We start from the raw sequence: 22629 nt of genomic DNA on the forward strand, positions 1-22629 counted from the left end.
TTCTACTACTACTACTACTACTACCATCACGCCGTTTCCCCGCAGGGGTAGGCAGAGAGGATGGAACGTCATACTCTTCTGTCCTGACATACACTCGCCTCCTTCACATCCATACATCTAGTCATACATGCCCTCCGATTACGCAGACTTTTGACACCGCCAGATTTTAGGTTCTGATTGACCTGATCGTGCCAAGTCTTTTTCTTTTTCAATTGATTCAACTAGAATACACTTTGCAGATAGTAAATTTGATTCAACTAGAATACACTTTGCAGATGGTAATTTTTTTTTCAAAGCTGCCTATATTTTAAGACTTCTCAGTGTTTGACGGTATAAGCATTATCAAAACACAAAAAAAAATTGTCATCATTGATATACCTTTTAAAAATTAAATGATGATTGTAGTAAAAAACTCTCCTTACCATTCATTGCTTACTTTGTGTAATACCACTTTAGAAAAAGTGGTATTACACAAAGTAAAGAATGCATGGTAAGGAAAGTGTTTTATTACTATACCACAAAGTTATCAATGCGTTTAATATACAAAATATAAATAATTGTAGTTTTTACAGGCACAAATTTTAACAAAGTTATTTTTAATAAAATTAACCTAAAGTTAATATTTGAAATTAAAACAAGATATAATATATACTATCTGACAAAGTATATACTAGAAAAGATTATCCCCACGATCAAAAACCCTTCTTTAACCGTAAAAACGTTACCAAAAAAATATTATTATTATATAAATTGTATTATACGAGTATGTATGAATAGTATTACATGTTTACCGATTACAATTGATTCAATAAATTAGATCTAGATAAAAACAAAGTATTTGTTTTTACTTTTAATCGTTAAATCAATATTCAAAATATTTGAATGAATCGGCATTCAAAAAAGTTTAAGATGATCGATTTCATATTTTTATTAAATATTATAAACTAGCTATCCCACATGGTACTGTGGCTCAGTATGGTAAAATAGAAAAGAAATTTAAGTGAAAGCATGCATTTTAATGTGCACAATATGAAAAAGCTGTCAAGAAGCACACCAACTACCATTAATAATAATTAGTTTTCCGTATATTACTGCTACGTTCAAACGATGGCATCGTCATTACAGTAAAAAAAACGAAAAGCACGTTTTTACCTACCTCAAAAATCCAAATGCAACGTTATGCAGTATCAAAATTTTAAAACAACCGGAGAATAAGTTAGAAAATATAATATTTTGAACAAATTATTTTATTTATTTATAAAGTTGCAGTCATACATACAACAAAGGAATATTTAGAAACAAAAATTTCTATGCAATCTTCACCCCATTTTTTTCTACTTTAAATTGTCTTTAAAGTGTTGAATAAATAAAAGCAATTTGAACATTAAAAAAATCATTTTCACACTGTATGAATGCCATCCATCACCACTTTATCTTGATAGGACCAGCATTTGATTTATCAAAAATGTTTTCTGCATATTCCTTTACATTTTCTCACGCGAAACCTTCGTGTTTCCCGTGAATAAGGTACTATCGGAGACATTTATCAAAGCCTATTAATCTGCATGATATTACTTTTACCTCAAAATGTTAACTAGTTTCATGTTATCTTTATTCTACGTAATGCTCCTTTACGGCCTGTTTTAATGTAACTTTTTATACTTTAATCATCGAAAACTTTGTACTCAAATAAGTCAGATGTTTAACTCAGAGATGAGTTAAAAAAAACTGTCTTTCTCGCAATCTTTTACGTTGATCTACAAAAAGATAAAGAAAAGAAAAAAAACTCAATGGTCATATTTTTAATGAAACCAAGAAATAACTTTCTTCTACCAGTTTTAAATTAAGTATATTACTTTTTTTTCAGTATAATTTTTTTTAAAAGGTACATTTATTTTTTTAAAGTATTTTTTAGTAGTAAAATCAATAGAAAAGTCTTTTGATTTTTTTAGTTTTATTTTTAGTAAACGTTTTAGCTTGTGTTACTTCCAATATACATTGACAGAGTAACCATCATAAGTTGAGGTGGTATTCTATGAAAATGCGCTTTACAAATTATCCATAATTATTTCTTAGTAATAAAGATTTACCAATCGAACAATACCTTATTTTATTATTTTCCTTAAGTAAAAAAAAATCAGATTTTTATCATTGACTGTTAAATAAACTGATAAATAAACTAAAATATACATTAAAGATTTTAAATTTGAATCTTAAACTATTAAACAAGCTACTTAAGCAAAATCTTGATTTGATTTTGTTACGGTATGAACATTTGTTGGCATTTTTGAGGCAAGGTGCTTTTTGTACGATAAATAGGTACTAACCAGGTTTTACAGCGACTGGTGTTTCAAAAAACTATAATCAAAGAAGACGAGATAATAAATATTTCCAACGCTTCCATATTCCCCTCCGATACATTTATTATTAGAAAGCGATTAATTCTAATATCCATTTAGTACTTTAATAAATCATGTGTAATTAACTTCAAAATTGAAATCAATGTTGCCACATGTAATATTCTGCTCGTAAGGTATAACAATTTGTATACGGCTAAGCACGATAACTCCAAATTAGAGTAAATGGATTAGGCTGATGATTTATATCAACGATCTGAGTATTCTCTAACAAAACAATGCGTTTTCAATAGTAGTTTTGGCGTCAATTGTAAATCAACCTTAAGTTACGTGATTGCTTTCAAGCTGACATTAACCCTAAGCCGAAAACTTATACTTCTATAATTTTTTATGTAAATTACTTGTAAATCTTTTCATAAAAAATCAACCACTATTTTTGGCCTTAAGCCTTTATTTTTAAAGATATTTTTAGTACAATTCCTATAAAATAACATCACTTTCTAAGGAAAGGTAAAATGTTTACACATGGAATTATGATGACTATTTTCTCACAAAATTTATGCCTAAATAAACAAATATTTTCCCACGTTAAAGTTCTTTTCTCAACTTTGAGGGAAAAAATATAATAATAGTACCTAGGTAGAAACAAGAAAATGTATGGATAAGGACTCTGAACGCCTCTGAACTCCATAGAAGTTTGCATGAGCGAACCGGCGGAGTTTGAAAGGGGGCATGAGATGATTTAAGGTTCTATTATTCTAATGGATGGACACTCTAAGAGGGTGGTTCGGTGGTTGATATTCCTAACGTTCTAGGGTAGGCTTTTTCTGTGATGTCCCCGGCCCCAAATATTTCTCACTTTTTGTGTCATTTGTAACATATTTGGACCCATTTCAGAGCTGCTAAAGCGACCAAACATTAATATCAAAAGATGGCGTTCATGTGACCAGAAAAAATACTTTCATTCTACGGTGCTTTAAGCTGACGTAGTTTTAACTTGCTTGAAAAGAAAAATTACTAAAAATCGAGCAAAAAAAATACGAACGAAAAATTAAAGTAGACAATTAAATGGAATGTCTTAATTCAGTCATTAGCTTAAACGTTTTTTTTGAACACCATTGAAGATAGTGATTTTGTTCATTCATCATACACATATTATAATTTATAAAAATGTATTTTTACCGTGCCGAGGGCACATTTTACTTAATTTTTTATTGAACTATTTGATCAGTTATCTGTCTACCAAATTGACTTATAAGTGCCATTTTGGATGACATGGCCAAACGATACGATGTATTATAAACCAGCCTGCCTCCAATATACAGTTATAATTATCAGTTTTAAAAATAAATTGGTTTTAATATGACTTATAATACTAAAAGGAGATTTTCTTTACACCAAACGCGGTGATCAAATAACATATAGAGAAAAAATGAAGCTTAAGTAAATACACTAAACGAATATTCATCAAGAATTGTTTTTTTTTTTTTAAATAAACTTTATCCTACATTTCCCCCAACCTTGTTTTACTTTGTATAATTTTAAAATACTTTTGTTCATGCAGTACCTACTCATTAAAATAAAATGTGTTAATTTTTTAAAAAAAGAAACTGAACTTCAGAACGAAAAATGTAAATGTCAAATCGAGTAATTAACTTATAAAATTTTCGTTTTAACTTCAAAATGATTTTTTTCATATATTTTTTAATCAGTATAGGATTTTTAAAATTAGGCGTGTATTCTTCTAAGGATGTTATTCTAGCATTTGACGAGTTTCATAATAAATTTGAAGATATTTGGAAGGATCCAACTGCAGATTGTTACGTGCCGTTTTCGACAAAGACATACAATTTAATTAATCATATAAACCCTTTGGACGTTATTCCAGATTACGTACTGTCGATCACACAGCCAGGATGCATTTGGACCGATGTAGATGTGCAAAATGGTGCCACAGTCACAATAGGGTACAAAATAATACCTGAACAATCTGGTGTTGTATTGAAAGTATCACTTGAAGAACATGTTTTTGAAGAACCCATATCATTTGAAGAGGGGTGGTTTATTATGAAGATCGATTTTCCTGATGCCAAAGGAAAATCAAAAGTACGTAACATTTTATTTAATCAATTTTTCTTCAGCGAATATCATATGAAAATTTTATCTTTAATATGGGATAAAAAATATACAATTACATGAAAAATGTCCACCTCTATAGTGTAATGGTAAGCACGCTCGGCTACCCTCCAGGAGGTCCCGGGTTCAATTTTAAGGGGGAGTCAAATAATTATGTTTTGATAAAAATATGGTATTTTACCTATTTGCCTAGTAATAACTGGGAGCTCTTTTTGGCTATTTTGATTATTTTTTTACTAAAAAGAGAGTTTCTTATATTTTTTACTAGTGACTATATAGATCAACGTAGTACATTGAGCATCGCATCGGTATCAACTCGATTCCAGATTATACGAATATATGGAGATCTGACCTGCATTCCCGATTTTTTCATTTTTTGCATTAGAATATAATTGATCGAATGAAAATTTTCGTTTAATAAATCTAAGAAATTTTACATTCACAAAGTTTTTTCTTCTTCGTGTTTTAACAAAAAAAAAATTGTCAATATAAAATTAAAAAGTATTTTTGTTTTTAAAATTATTGTAACCAACAACCTCCTTGGTTGAATAGAACTTTTGCCCCTCCCCCCTATGGTTCAGAAAAATGGTTATGAATAACTTTACTTATACATATACGAGTATGTCTAATATCTTTGAGCTAAAGAAGTGCTCACTCTTACTTCAGATATCAAATATATTGGAATAATGAGTTAAAAATGAGGATTTTCATGTTTATGTGCTATTTGTTTCAGCTGAAAGTTGAAGTGCCAGATATTTCAGAGTCTGCAATGTTACTTATAAACTTATTTAAGGTGGAAACCAAAGATTTTCCACCCGCAATGAACGCGACAGGACTCGATTATCACTCCATCAAGAAACGTAACATAGATGAATTTGACAATGACTATGAATATGACGAGGACGAAGATGATGAAGACGACTATGACGATGAAGAGGAGTACGTTAATTGGGAACACAGTGATTTCAGAAATGCATTCACCCCTAATGCTGCACCTATCCTTTACGACGAATCACCTTGCAGAACTCCTTGTGTGATGTCTTTTGTCCTAGTTATGCTAAATTTACTATTTATTCTTGTGATGACCTTTCAAGTGTGCATTTTATACAGTTCTTGAAATAATTCTACAAGTGACAATCATTTTTTGTTCTAAATTTGTAAATGTTACTCAATTTAACTCCATCTTTGTAGTATTTATTTATCTTGATGGATTTTAATAATTTTTGACATCATATATTGTGACTAGAATTATTTATTTATTAACTATCTTAACGTACAATTGAATTTTTTTAATTATGAAACATAACAAAACTTTTTTTATGACCATTTTATAATTGAAATATGGTATGCCGTTTTTTATAATGTCACGATATTTTTTAATAAACATTTTATAAACATTTTTATCAAGATATTTTTTTTATATACCATAAAATAAACAAAAATCTATTTGACACATTTAACTGTATAAACATTTTGCAAAACGAGTTGCAGAGAAAAGGCAAGTCGTTTTTTTCATATTTTTCTTCACCTTTGTTAAGAAATAAAAAAAAAATCTTAAAAACAATTGTATGTGACCACTTTTCAGTTTATTTATGTCGAAACTACTAATTTCATGATAATCTGTACTTTTCAAATCTAGTCGTGTTTACATCATTATCAATGGTGGTCTCTTAAAAGTGTTTTATTTTTATTTTGTAATATTAAAATCATTATTTTATTCCACAAAGCTAGCAAAAAATCTGAAAACAATATTTCTTTTGACTGCTTACATCTTAGTTAACATGTATAATTCCCCATGCTCACGACTTTGATACTTACTAGAAGAATATTTTACAATATACGATCCGTTAATGTAATATCTCACTCCAAAAATAAACCAGAACGTTATTGTACTTATAATAGATAGAAGAAAGTACGGGGTATATTGTATTTCTAGAGAGAGAAAATTGGAACTACGGGTGGCATGTACAGTATGAACACCCTCATGAATATGTAACCAGGATAAAGACATACTGTTAACGCAAAGCTTAAGGAAAAATAAGTCGTCCTTTTAATAAGAATCTTTGTGATAGTCAGAGTGATTTTTTTCCATTTTATATTATAACTCGCAAGCTTTATCTACCCGGAGTAACGTAACGTACTCCATTAAAATTATATCTTTGCTTCAGGCGAAATAGCTTGAACCAGGAATATAAAAAAAATAATAAAATTACAATTATATTTTATTTCAGCGTTGAAAACGTGTTGGGTCTACGAGTATCATTAACACAATCGATATCGTTATATATTGTGCCGAAAGCTTATTTTGTATACAACTTTACATTCAACAATAACAAATGAACAGGTACATTTTATATTTACATACATAAAAACTTTTTGATGTAATTAAGGTTTCCTTAAAACTTTGAATGGTGGTTTTAGTTTTTTTAGGGTGTATGCCTTTTTCTCGTTTTTGTATTTAATTTTTTTACTTATCATGTTTAATTTTTTATACCGCTTATTTAATGTAAAAGCCTAAAAGGTTCACTTATACTTAATAAATATTAATAGATTTATATTATCCACTGACACTTCGTGATGGAATTGCATTTTTAATATATTATTAGATTAAAACCAATATTTTTAGCTTTTCCACTTTATTTTTATTTGACCAGCGACCGGGTTTCGTCGTTACCGACATCATCAGACTGGTGATGTCGACCCAGTCTGATGATGTCGGTAACGGCGAAACCCGGTCGCTGGTCAAATAAAAATAAAGTGAAAAAGCTAAAAATATTGGTTTTAATCTAATAATATATTAATAAATATTATTATTTTATTTATACTTTTAAACGTGTGAAATAACTTTGAATTTATTGATTTCTTCATTGTTTGTTCATTGTTACATTATGGTGGCTGCATCTTGCAAAATCTTAACGTAAATAGGCATAGAATATAGAGCTTCTTTACTTAATCTAGGGTTTTGGCAATCAACAAAAAAATATGTTTTTAATTAATTAAACAATGACCAAATTTAATCATGGGTACTCTAGAATATTAATTGCTTTAAACCGCCTTTATCCTAACCTATATATTTTGTTTCTACCTTAAATAATACCCAGGTAACATTTTCACCCCAGGACTCGAAATAATTAGCAGTCCCAAAAGTGCTGACGTATACTCGCAGGACTTATTTAACACTTAGTTTCAAGAACCATTTTAGCAAGGATAAGAGTATTACATTGAAGCATTATGCAAATCTACGTTGTATTTATTCATCCTGTCAAAATGGTCATTTCTCTCAAAACTTTTCAGTTAAATTTCAAAGTCCCCTAAACAAATATTCGTCCAGACCGAGAGATTACAAATATTAGTTTTTTTCAATGTTGGAATAGAGATTAGGGGAGGATTTGACTGCACCCGATTTGTAACTTTAAACCCCGGTTTAAATACCCCATTTAACAGTTACATATTTCTGCCTCTGCGGTTTAGTGGTTGATTCATTGTGCTGAAAGGCTAACATTAGTTTTTATAAAATATGTAAAAAAAAGTTATAATATTACGAGTAACATATTATTTTAGTGAATCTTTTAATTGGTATACAAATGGTTAGTTTTAGTGGATTTATTATTAAGATTATTATAAATATCATGTATGAATACATTATTGAGTTGATATCAAAGAAGTTTTTACAGAGCTTGCAGCTTTTATTAACTGGTAAAATAATCACTCTAAAACATTTACCATTTAACCATATTGATGATCATAATGTTCGAATATTTTATAAAAGAATGTCGCAATCAATTGGACACTTTGGACTTATATTTTACTTCTGGTTTAACCCATTTGCAATGGCAACCACTACAATGTGCTAACAGAAAAAAATCATAAAATATTTAAATCCATTTTTACATACTCATAATGAACAGTTCTTTAAATACGTGCGTTGATCTATAAATTTGATCAATTTGACTAAATTTAATATCGTAAAGGTTTTTTATACGTTTGAAAAAATAGCCAAATATTAACTGATGAAAAATATCATGTTATTTAATTGAGTTTTATTTGCACATAAAATAAGAGGTCCCGTAAATACGTGCGTTGATTTAAAAAATCACATTTGATCGATCTAACAAAATATCGTTTAAAATTTGGTTAAATCGATCAAACGTGAATTTCTAAATCAACGCACGTATTTACGGGACCTCTCATCATATGTACACACACAAATTAATTAAATATCGTCATATTGTTATCAGTTAATATTTGGCTTTTTTTGCAAACGTATAAAACACCTTTTTGATATAATATATCGATATAAATATCGAGATATCATATCTTTGAACCTTTTTAGGAAACATTATATTGTTTTGTCCGCCTCCGTGGTGTAATGGTCAGCATGCTCGGCTACCGTTCTGGAGGTCCCGGGTTCGATTCCTAGGGGGGTTTAGTAAATATAAGTGATTTTTTCACTCTAATATTTATTCAATATTACACTGAACTGGTACCTGAAGTGGAGGGCTGATCACCTTTCCTTCATGTGTAAAACGATGGAGATAACACTGCGTTTATATGAAGCAGTGCCCTATGCACCATTGGAGTGCGGTAAAGGGTTTATTATTATTATTATATTATTCAAATTCATAAAAAAATTGTTAGATATATGATTTTGACATAAACGAATAAAATACGTGAAGCAAATTCCTTTTAAGTATTTTTTTATAGTATTCTTCTGTACTTATTTTTTCATTTATTATTACAATATTAGCTCTAGCAAAATAATTTTGTGGCAAAAATATTTTTCAGGTTTTGTTGATTTCTGCTAAAGATAAAATTAGCGATAAAAAGTCTATCGCTCTAAGATTTATATTCAGTTTCTTAGAAAGCGTTCGGGCATAATCGTAAGTCATTTTTATGTACCCATTGAGCCAAATTATTATGAACGAAAGGTGACAAAAATGCCATCAATTACAGTTATTTTTCACATTTGTTTTCTGGAATTAGGGAAGAATTTCCTTATAAATTTGTGAGATGATATAGTGGTATTAAAATACGCTTTCGAGATAAAAAGCGAAAATATTTTGACATTCTTGGTATAAAAATGCACAAATAAAAAGTTTTTTTTTAAATATATAATTTATATATGACATAATCACGTTATATGCAGCACTTTTGGTTAACAAGAATAAAAAAGTCATTTACTAAACTTATTGGTTGATATTTTTTTGTTTATTAAAAGCATTGTTAACTTTTTGGTATGGTTATATAACACTCTTCTAATCATTCATCGTTCGTTTTGTGAATTACACAAAGTTAACGATGAATGATATTAGAGTGTGATAATGTTTTCAGATTTGAATATATATATATTTTTTTTTAATATGGCGTTTTTTAGAATATTAGTAAAATATGCAAAGCAGTCCAATGAGTGTCATGCCTTTATCTCAGTGAGATATATTTTGTATGTAACTGTTACTTTCAATAGATGGCGCTGCCATTGAGGAAAAATCTAGGAATAAATACGCATGTATTTAAATGCAGCATCGTATCCGAATTTCAAAGCTATCGATGAACAAACAAATATTAATATTTTTCACAACTTTTTGTGTCAAAATCTGTTCACCATTTCTGGGTTTGTCACTAAAAACAGATATTTATTCGGAATGCATGGAAATATGTATTAAAATAGATTTGAATTAACAGTAGTATTAACCGAGTAAAACTTATTACAAAATCCATATTATTTTTCATCTACATTTAAATATCAATAATGATCTTTATTTACATTTTAATTGATAATTTAATTTTTTTAAATTGATTTTAATGTTTTATTCAACAACACCTTAATTTATATTATAACTAACTAACACGCCGCTTCATGCAGGGGTAGGCAAAGAGAATAGAACGCCCTTCCACCCTGCAAGGATTCTTCGCCTCTTCCACATTCATGTATCTCCTCATATATACCCGCCGATTATTTCGATTCCTGACCCGGCTGCTTTCAAGTATTTGAGAAACCTGATTATGCCAAGTTTTCCTCGGCCTTCCTTTGCTTTTTTTATAACTATATTTGCCTCATAAATTTGTTTAACTGATCTTTCCTCACTCATACGTTCCACATGGCCAAAGCATCTCAATACACCTTTCATAATTTTATCGATAATGCTTATCTCAGCCTTGCATTCTTTCCTTATTTCACCATTCGAACATCTATTTATCATACATCATTTTGCACTATATAATATGTGCGAGTCTGTATTAAATAGAAATTTGCTTTAGAAATGCTTTTAGAAATACTTGCTTTAGAAAATATATTTGTTTCTCAAATTATCTTATTGATCATAAGGATAGATAGATATACATACCATATAGGTAAAACGAAAAGTTTATTTTAGGAAAAATATGTAAATATATCATCACAATAAACTGAAAGCGAACGGAAGCAGAAATGTCTCTCAATTGACGTTCTGAAATATGTTGTCTCCAGAAATACGTTCGTCAAAAAATTGACTTCCTTTTGATATATTTTAAGGATACAATAGATCACAGCATCATGAAAGCTCTTTTTCAAGTTATCAACACGTTCCGTAGCAACGCATTTTATATTGGATAATGAAAGAAAATGGAGGGAAAAAGCGCTTTGCGAACAGATACATTACTTTATAATATTCTCTGTAGCCTACTTTGCGAATTTCAATTCCTGAAATGATGCTTTAATTTAAAATTAAGAAATTTGAGCGGAAGTGTCTTATTTGCTTTTTTGAGATCAAAACTAAAAATACGTACCCATATAGGGATTCCTAAGATACATTTTATTTTTGAAAATCAAATAAAACTAATTAATTACCACGCTGCTTTTTCGCATGAGTAAACAGAGAGGATAAAAGGCCTACACCATTGAGTATTTTGCAAACTTATAAATGAAATATTGAAAAAGTGTGACGCCTTAATTTTACTCAGCCACGCACTGCTGCAACTCAGTCAGGTTAAATGGAAAATAAAGAAAACATAAACCACAAACCGCTTGCGGTTTTATAATATTTTAGCAGATTACTAGAAGCATTTGTTGTTAAGTTTAACAGATGGCACTGCCATTGAGGTAAAAAAAACCGTTTAGAAAAACTTTTTTACCTGTCAGTAAAGTAGCAGTGTTGTGTCTGAATATTAAATCAATCGAATAACTTTAGGAGGTATAAGATTTTGAACCAACGTACATTTACATTTATATATATATAGATGGAGGTAGAATTTTGTTCTTATGTTCATAGCAAAATACTTGGTGATTTTATCTAGAATCGATTTCATTTGAATATGAAGGAAGATCCTCCGCGTACAAAGGGATGTTTTTTTTTTCATTCTTTTGACAATTTTGAATTCCGAATTCGGAGAGAATTACGAGCATAAACGAAAATGCTTTTCTACCCTGTAAAATATGGAACAATGCGCCGATACATATTTTAATTTCACCTTTCATCATACCGGAAATGAAAATTGAGGGGAAAAAACATGTGTACGTATAGATTGGAGAAAAAATATTATTTTAGAACTCAAAGGAATGCTCGTAGCATCGTAACAGCGTTATCAATATATCGGCACTTTATTTCATTTCTTTGCGTTTTATATCATATTTTTATTTTATCACAATGGTACGAGGGTAAGATAAATTAAATAAATTATAATTTGCACCTTTATTTTATGCAAATATAGAAATAAATAAAATATAAAAACTATGTTTTAAAGAGAAAAAAAAAATTTAATCACTTTTTTTTGTAACATTAGATAACTTTTTTTTAGTGTCTGCTCCATATTCTTGTGGTAAGCGCATATGACTAAGTTCCTGGGTTTGATTTCCAGATGGATTAAGACAAACAATGTGATTTTAAAATCAGTAGTTAACGAATGCTTAAAACAAAGTTATTAGAATAATTAAAAACAAATGTTGAAATAATTGTTTATTTTTATTCTGGAATGGTTATTGAAAGTCAAGACTGAAAACTATCAAATAACTTTCAAAATAACACTACTTTGACAGGATTTGGTGCCCTTCGTAACATTAAATGCGAAAAAATATTAGAAAAAAATAACATCCATTCTAAAACTATGTTAAATAACTTACCTTCACGCCACTTTCCCGCAGGGGTAGGCAGAGAAAATAGAAGGCTACAACAAACTACCTGTGCCAAGATTTTCTTCCTTTTCTAAATTGACGCATCCCCTCATACATATTTGCCAATTATTTCAACTCTTGACCTAAAAAAGTTGTTTTTACGACTAAATCTTGATGTTTTGTTACTCATTTTAAATGAAAAACATTTTTTAAATGATATTTTAATATTTTACAACATAACATGATTCATAACGAACTTTAAGTAAGGGACTCTTGATTTAACAGTTTATGAATCTCATAATAATATAAAAAGGGTGAATAATCATGAACATTTTTTTAAATATTGGGAGATACTTCATTTTGCCTTTCGTGCCCTGTCTGATTTCACCAAAAGTAAAGCGGCATTTATTTCAATACGAAAATTCATTATTCTATCAACCCCAACAAGAAAGCGATTTTTCCGTAATCAATCTTGTGTGTTTCGGGCAAAACGTTCTAACATTTCAACGTAATAGCTCTCCATCTACGGTTTCATCTCCCGTCCATGTAGCTCCTATGTGCCATCTACGCCCCCATCGACTTTTCTATCATGGAAACGTTTCTGCTATAAAATCATTTCCATCCTCACCCGAGATGCGAACGAGATAAGATGGAGCCTGAGTTTTCACTCCGTTTTGTTATAACTAACACGTTATAAGCCGTGTACAAGTAGAAATAAATAAATATTTATTTTTATCCTAATCGCCGAGTATGAAAGTACAGGGTGATCCATAAATCAGTTTTTAAATTGAATATTTTATTCACAATATGTTGAGTGTGTCCAAATCTGGGTTTTGTTCTCTTAAGAGTATATTTAGAAAAAGAGAATACATATTCGTTCATATTTTTAAATATTTTGATATCTTAACAAAGATGAAAAATAATATGGAAATCTGGATATACTCGTGATATAAAATTATTAATAAACTGTCGATATAAAATTTTACAGAACTTACAATGTGTCAAAGGTTGGTTTAAGTAATCATTATATACACATATATCATTAATAATTTACCCCTTATAGACAACCACACTAAGTTGCATACATATTTTTCAATTGAAAATTTATTTCACACGCGAGCTCTCGCCAGCATCTAAGGATGAGTTGAGTGAGTTTTTCAATTAGACCTCTATAAGATGAATGTAAGACCACATTTCTTAATAAAAAATTGAACACACTCAAAATAGTTGGTTGAAATATTTAAAAAAAAAACTTTTTGAAGCGTCTCCTTGTATTTTAAATGATTCGGGAAGAATCTAGGTTAACTAACCTCCTCCATTTGACTATAATGCATGAGGTACCAAATTCAATTCCCATAGCGTTAGCATTTTTATATTGTTAAACAAAAAAATATGTATGTTTTCCTGGAAGAAAAGAAAAAGTTTACTTGAGTAGTCACGACGAACGACTCATCTAAACGCTGCATATCCTTAACGCGCTAGAAGATCCAGCGTGTTTGACTACAATCCACGTCAATCAGATACTTGTTTTTGTGTTGTATTTTTGTGTTTTTACTATGTTGTTATTATTGACGAAAAAATTCATTTTATCACTCCGTAGTATAATGTTTTGAGCAGGTTATGCTTAGATGAGTTAAAATAAAAATAAGTTATTTTTTTCACTCAAATATTTTTCAAATATTAACTCTGGACTAGTACTTGAAGTGCATGGTTGATCATCTTGCCTTCATGTCAGTTACGATCAAGATAACACTTCACCAATACGATGCAGTGCCCGATACATCATTCAGTATGGATAGTGGTAGGAAGAAGAAGAAAATTTCATTGATTGAGTTTAAGCCAGAACGCTCTCATATTACTAAGGAGATCAATGAGGGATTGTTTTACTAAGATACTTTATACTTTTATACCGTTTGTAATCAGAAAAACGTGTAAAAATCCACAGTATCTAAATTTATTTTTCCGAAAGCCAATAAGCACGCGCGTGCGTGATAAGAAATGGAAGTCTAAATTGGTAATGTAGAAAACACACAGGTTGGCTGAATTTCACACTGTTTCAAATATTTCTACCTGACATTTCCAATCGTATAACGAATCAATCACGTTTTTCATACCGGCACCTACGAACGTTACATATTTCGATGTTTATTGTATTGAATGAGCACTGAATTGAATCTTGAATTTAGTACTCGGTTCTACACAGGACTAGTCAGTATTTAGGTGAACCAATATCAACCTATTTTATTCTTTTCTTTTTCATGATACTCATTTGGACAATTTTATGTTTATAACAATATGTCCTCGCTGAGTTTTCCGTTTCAAAGACTCTTTTTTCAACACTTGTTTATCAATGTTTTTGTCTAATATTAGTCATGCAATCATGAATGACATTTAAAAATTTTCATCTTCGTTTTCTAATTATTAATAGCTCTTCTTTCTAAACATAGTTTTGTTATTTCGTGATCTTTTGGATAATGGACGCAATAAATAAAGCTTTATTGCGTAGTTCTTAAAGTAACTTTTACGAATCGTGGTTTTTGTTTGTTTCTTGCATGTTTTTATATGGCGTTTTATTGGTGACTTTTGTATTGTTTAATTGGGAGTTCTTTCCTTGTGATCTGTGTTATTTTTAAATGCGTGTCTGATAATTATTTTTACGTATATTTGTTTGGTTGTCATGAGGTATACTTAGTAGAATATTTCTTGTGATATGACTGTCTCGGAACTTTGAGTTTTATTTTTATTTTTGATATTTATGCAACATTATCGCTTTTAAATACTGCTTCACTGCGTACAACCCCATCTAATCATCCCATAACGTGGAAATGTAGACTGACATAAGCAGTTGTCAATTTTATAAATATCTGTATATTAATGACTTACGTATTGTTTTAATAAAAACTTGGGTTTTATGGAACGTTACGATAAAAATACACATTTTGTTATAATGCACGAGTTGTACTTACACATTTCAATGATTTTAATATTGAAATATGAATATTCGTTAATATTGAATTTAACGAATTTTACGTAATTTTGTCATAATTATGATGCAATAAATGAAACGTCTTGCAAGTCTAAATAACGTTTGACGATCTTCTTGCAAAGCTACAAAACAAATCCTATTCTAAATTAATTAATGTACTTTTACTTTGATTGATTCGATTACGATATACAGCCATGTAGGCATTGACCATTTAATGAATTTAATTAAATGAGCATTTAGCCTAGAACATAGGGAGAATCTATCCATTTTGAATTTAAATTTAACTTGTTAAGTCTTACTTAATATAATAAAATAATAATTAAACCGTTATCCGCACCCCAATGATGCATAGGGCACTGCGTCATATAAACGCAGTGTTATCTTGATCTTTACACATGAAGGAGAGGTGATCAGCCCTCCGCTTCAGGCACCAGTCCAGGGTTATAATATTGAATACATATAACAGTGAAAAAATCACTTATATTTATTTTACCCCCCTTGGGAATCGAACCCGGGACCTCTAGAACGGTAGCCGAGCGTGCTGACCATTACACTACGGAGGCGGACAAATATATAAATAGTGGTATTTACTTTGTAATATTTGAAATGAAAATTATTAAATTAATTTGATAAAATCGAACAACTTGACATATAAATTTATTAGGTGAATGTATTATATTTGGAAATCGTATCCAAGTCAAATCTAAAAAGGTATACTTCTTTTTAAATTAAAAAGTACGTTAAATCCTTAATTAAAATAAATGAACAAAATAAAAATAATTATTTTTGAAAACTTTAAGCATACACTATTGGCGTTGTTTAGGCCGTGTATTTTCATCGATTTAGTTAAACTTGTCGAATTTCGTCTTAAGAGTGCTACGAGCTTTTTATTAAAAAAACTTTTATTATTTTGCGACATAAATTCATAAACTTTTCAGCAAACTATGTTGAAAGTGTCCGTGTGCTTGTAACTTATCTAACATTTGGTGTGTCCAATAAAATAATTTTGTTCTTTTTTTACGTTTTTTAAGTTGTTTTTTTTTAAATAAAAAAGTACTCTTGTTATTAAAATATATATGTATGTATGTATGTATAATATGGATATATGTACTAGTAACCACAACTCATGATTTTTTTTTCAGAAGTCCTTTGATGGTATATTTTACATTAGTAGACTAATTGTCTACCTCTATAATGAAGTGATAAACGAATTGCACATTTGGCTACCATGGTGGATTCCAGGGGGGTCAAAAAATTCTTAAGTGCTAATTTTATATTATCCTAGTATCTGAAACGCAGAACTGATCACCTTCCCTTTACATAATTAACTATGGAAAAAGTACTGCATAAATTTTGTGAAGTGCTTTATGCACCATTGGGTGCGGATAAGGGTCATAAGTAGACTTAAAGATTGTTATACCTTATTCGTCAACATTACTTTGTAAGTGTCCTAAGCGTTGCTTATGTTCTCCTTTTTCTATCTACTATTTTTTACCATTTCCTTTCCCATCACATATTATTTTACTTCAATCTGATCTCTTAGTCTTGTATCTGCCTCCCATAAACTACATATTTCTTCCCAATAAATTGATATGCTTGGAACCGTTTCAATTTATAGGATGACCAAGTAAACGTTGCCTCAATCCACTTAGGGGGTCTATTATTGGATATGTGTTGAGCTTAAAAATATACACAAAATGATAACCATTACATATATTACTGTTAGTGATGAAATACCATAGTTATAATGTAGTTCGGCATAAATTTCCCGTTTTATTCATAATCGATATACAAACTTATCTGTTACACAATTCTTAATTATTTCCTATAATGAGATGAAACTTACTTCTCAAATTACTTTTTTTTTGGTTGCTGAGAATTACATTACTCTAGTTTCAAGAGAATTCTCTCACCATCGACAGATGAAAGACAAGACTGCGTTTATATGATGCAGCACTCTATGTACGATTGCGGGTGCGGATAAGGGCTTAAAAATAAAGTAAAAGAATCACAGAAGATGAAAAACACCATGTTTTAAAAAAAAAAGGTCAAGAAATGATTTTTTATAAAGAATCACAGCGGTTTTAATGAAGAATGTCATGTTTTGAATGAGAATATGTTAAAAAACCTTTTTGTTAAGAATCACTGTAGTATTTTTTCGCCTGTTTGTTTTTATTTTTAAAGAATATGACAAAGCGTTACTATTATAATAATCGTTATTGCTGAACATGAAGAAGAAAGTTTCACACCTAATATTAAAAGCGAGTTTTATAGTTAGGAATTTCGGGATACCATTTGCTGTTAAGACAGAAAATTTGAATTCGAGAGATATCTAGATATTTGAATAACAAAATAAGAGTGTTTTTACATTGATCCTAATAGAACAGCAAATAAAACGGAAATACAATGACTCGTTTGAATATCATGGCCCCGAGCGGATTCCAAATTGAATGAGTTTTAAATTGCCGAAAGCCAGGCGAGTGAGAGGCGTTTATCAAATTATAAAACGAGAAAACGAGACGGGTACACTCAACATCCTCGAAAAATGAAAATTAAGCTACGTTTTGCTCAAATGAACGGATAAAAAGAAGTCTTTTTATACGTACGAAGGTTAGATGGTTTTTATACACGTACAATTGGGTTTTCTCCTTTTTAACGTTTTGTTTTATTATTTTTTTCTCTTTTAACAAAGATTTATGCCGCTAGGAATAAGGCGGCACGTTTCTGTACGAGATGATTTATGAAGGCAACTTTTGACGGATTTCTCATACTATAATTTTTGTTTTGTTTTCTACCTATTTGCATGATACTCTATACGATATTCTACGCACGTATCACTAAAAGGATGGGATGTGGATCTTTTTACTTTGTTCCTCACCGCTTTAATATAATAAGCCCGCAAAATATCGCCGATACTTAATCATTTATCTATGACTAGATCGCATCTGATCTTTTTTCAGTAATTTTGAATTTTTAAACTTTCGCATCTATAAGTTTTTTTTAAGTGTGCATTACTAAATACTGGAAATATAAACTTTTACCCTTTTTGAAAAACAACATTAATATCGTTATTTTCTAATCATCAAATTAAATTCCTAACCTAAGCCTTTCTTGTGTAATAATATGATGATTTAAAAATAAAAATTAAACAATCCTATAACACCACATTTTGAGTTTATCTATGTAAACACAACGAGTTTTAAGAATCCAACCAACATTGGAAAACACAGTATTTGTATTCTAAACTTTTGATGAGAACGTCTGTAGTTCTCAAAACTAGTCGTATTTACATTAAGTCAAAAAGTAGATATTTATTATTCTTTTATTTAAACGCACAGGAAAAAATAACAGTATACGCATATGAAGAGAACGGAATCATCGAGACCCCCCCTCATAGCATTGCACGGCCAACTCTAAGATAGAAGACTCCCGGGCATACCACCAAACAGATGGAATGATAACTGAGAATCGACATCGCAGGAGGTTTATCTCTTTTTAAATCATTCCGCAAGGCCTACGAAAAAAAATGGAACGAGAAAAATAGATAATATATAAAAAAAATAATGTGTCGGGTTATACTCCGTGAGTCAGAGTTTTTCAGTTCGAACCTACTCTACTACAATTTGATACCTATTTCTAATAATGAGCCGCTTAGGCTCACAGAAATAGTATAATTTTTTATATTTTTTATTAATAATAAAAACAAAAATATTTCCATTAAAAATTTAAAAAATTAAAATAGAAGAATACAAAAGTTGCAGCATAAATTTCTTCGTCCCTTCAAATGTTTAAGTGAAAATCTCTCCAAGCACAAAAGCTTCTCTTATTTGAAAAGCTACAATAATACAAACAACGTATCTATTTGCAGTAATAAATAAATCAATGAGCAAATAACGGAGGATATTAATGACGTATAAATTAATCATTCCGATCGTGGTATTTTATTAGACAAACGTGTGGCGCTGAGTTTCTACAGCGCTACGCCTTCACAATTCGTAATTAATAAATTGCCGCAAATAAATGATTCGCAGCCACTTCTAGCGATCGCCTCTCCCCCTCCAAGGCAAATAAAACATTTTCAAACAAGTGAAAATTGTACCCGAGAGATGGATATAAATCGACCAAACTTGTAATATCTTCCATAAACCGTGAATTATATCTCAACTTTGCCGGGTCGGTTTTTTTTCCACCCCCCCGATAGTTCACGATTCCTGCGATCGGTCGGTTTTAAGGAACTTTGGCGATTTCTCTCCCAATAAATAAGAAAATATAATAACTAAAGGATTTTTACGATCTCCAAGAACTTCCGTTATAAAACCAACACCAGAAAACTGCAGCGCAACTGTTAAGTCTTTCGAAAATACGGCGATAACAAGAACTATTTTGTTTATCGCCTTCCTTTATTTTATAAAAAATATTTCTATAAATTTATTTTTATAAAATGTTTATTGGAAAGTGACTGGATATGTTTACTAAATATTCCCAAAAACTATTTATTACTAGCTATATCCAACCACGCGTTTCTGTGGCTCCATCTGGTTAAATAGAAGAGAAAGAAACAGTATTCAAAAACACGTGTTTATTTAAATGCAACATTGGGAAAACATTAAAGTAATCGATGAAAAACTTAAAAAGATTAAAGATTTTGAAAAAACGATAATTTTGATGTTTCTACTAACGATAATCTTTGAACCCTTATCCGCATTCCATGGCGCATAGGGCACTGCATCAAATCAATGCAGTGTTATTTTGATCGTTACTTATATGAAGGCAAGCTGATCATTCCTGCGCTCCAGGGACCAGCCCAGAGTAATATTAAATAAATATAATAGCGTAAAAACACTTATTTTTATTTTCACATCCCCCCCTGTAAATCGAACCTGGAATCTTCATAGTGAACATAAGACAACAGAGGTTGACAAAATATACATGATACATATAATCCACGAATATTTAAATAAAAAAAATTAAAATAAACTTATAAATATAAAAGTTATCTAGTCAACTGTATTATTTTTTTCAAATATATTTTCGAATTATTCTTACGTCTTTATTTTTTCATATTGCGTGTTGTTGAAATAATTTTATTCACCTTAAAAATTTAAACATCTTGTTGAATTATCCTTACGTCTGGGTTATTTAATATCGCGTGTTGTTGAATTACTTTGATTCACTTTGCGTTACTTAACTTTAAGGGGATCGAAACAGAGGAAATTGAAAGTGGGCCGATAATTGCTAACACGTCATCAATGGCACACCACCCCATTTCCTTTCAGCCCACACCCACACCCTCCCTTACACAACACCTTCTTGGATGTAGCCTTAAAAGCTAGAAAACGAGCCAAAGCTGACTCGTAAAGAGGGTAGGAAAGAGTAAATCCACGTACATTGAAAACAAAAATGAAAACCATTTTGATTTTAAATATTTAATTTTAACTTAATTATAATGTCTACCGGTTTCGAAGCTAGCCACTTTTTTATCAAGACTGATTAATACTAAAACTCTACCTACTAAACTATATTCAAAATACAATATCGTTTAGTAGATAGAGTTTAAGTATTAATCAGTCTTGATAAAGAAGCGGTTAGCTTCGAAACTGGTAGACATTTTAATAAGTTATAATTAAATATTTATAGTGATTTTAAAACAGAGTAACATTTAATTACAAAATGCATTTTGCTTTTATTAATGACTAATGAATGTTGACTCGTACGCATCGATTGGTGGGGAGCTCGATTCAACGTTTATTGTGTAAACGTCAAATTGTTTATTTTCTAATGTTTATTTGTATTCTAATTATGTGCTTACTCGTATGTCAAGTTTATTTTTGTTACCAAACATTTCTAAGACAGAATGAAATTTACCCGTTCTCAAAGAAATCATAACAAATACTCTATACAAATAGATATTATGGCTGCAATGTATGTTATATGTTAGGAATACAGAAAAGAAAGATAAACAGTAGGTCCGAATAAGGTAGAAAGTCGTTTTTACTTTGGTATTTATTTTAAATCAGTGATTTAATTTGGCCTTTAATTGAATAAAAAAATTATTTCTGTTTTCTTAGCTGACAAAATATATTTTTACTGTTAATTGCATTTTTTAAAAATAATTATCTATTTAAATAAAAATAATGTTTTTTTTTTATCAAAATCTGAAATTTCTTAAAATTATAAAACCTATTGCTTGAAACCTACTGCTACCTAAAGCAAGGCGTGGCAAAAAAAACTTTTTTTTTTAAATTTAACTACAACAGTAAGTATGAATGAATTTATAAGTAGGATTAAAAAATTTGTACGAAATATTTTTTCACCTTTTTTGTATTTTAGTTAATGATTAGATTCGGCTTAGAATGGCCCCGAACACAACCTTACTAATTTGAGCCGTTACGAGCTGTGAGTTGCTTACCCCTCTGGGCCAATAAAGCCTCCAATGTTCGTCTTCCGTACACTAACGGCAGCCTTCAATCACGGATCTCTTTCAAAGCTTTCTGGGCAGAAGCCCGCCGACTGAAATTTCCGAACTGAAAAGTGAAAAAGTTCCGGCTCGGGCGCTTTTATGTTGTCTGGCCTCGTTAAAAGCTACAAGTGCTACGGTAATTTATAGTAATTAATGGTTCAAATTGCCTGCTGTTTAGTTTTTTTTTCTAAACACCAGGGTTAATTGCATTTTTATTATTGCTCTTTGACCCCTAAAGGTTTTGAAGTATTCATATAAATCAAATTGTCACAAATTGCCTGTCATGAAACTGGTAAAATTCTAATTTTTAATATCCAACCCAAAAACCAATTTTTTCTTTATTCATTTCAAAAATCAAATTTTTTAAAAAGTTGTGAATAACAATGTTTATCTGCACCTAACATAAATGATTTCTTAAGGATAATGAAAAGAAAACTTTTTTACAGCATTTTGAGTGTGTCCAAATTTGAGTTTTTGCTTAATAAAAAGCTTTTTTCATCTCACTAATAGATGTCTTTAGTGAAGTTCTAGTGATTCAAGAATAATGTTTCAAAATTGGTTCACATATATAGATTTTCAAATATTTGCGTAGTGTGGTTGTCAA

The 22629-nt window shown here is 30.0% G+C and overlaps 2 protein-coding genes across 4 annotated transcripts in view; one reads left to right on the forward strand and one right to left on the reverse strand.

Annotated features, from left to right (window-relative positions):
* The window catches only part of LOC148306142 (zwei Ig domain protein zig-8-like), a 353698-nt gene that overhangs the window by 130933 nt on the left and 200136 nt on the right, over window positions 1-22629 (reverse strand). The gene's annotated exons all lie outside the window — the stretch shown is intronic.
* On the forward strand, window positions 3988-5882 carry LOC148306144 (uncharacterized). Its single transcript, XM_088265558.1, has 2 exons — window positions 3988-4463; window positions 5227-5882. The coding sequence occupies exons 1-2, from the start codon at window positions 4041-4043 to the stop codon at window positions 5608-5610; spliced, it is 807 nt and encodes a 268-aa protein (XP_088121684.1). The 5' UTR covers window positions 3988-4040; the 3' UTR covers window positions 5611-5882.

This window comes from Brachycentrus maculatus, unplaced genomic scaffold (genome assembly GCF_059751285.1).
Source record: "Brachycentrus maculatus isolate JH-2025_06_01 unplaced genomic scaffold, ASM5975128v1 h1tg000250l, whole genome shotgun sequence".
Lineage (NCBI taxonomy): Eukaryota > Metazoa > Arthropoda > Insecta > Trichoptera > Brachycentridae > Brachycentrus > Brachycentrus maculatus.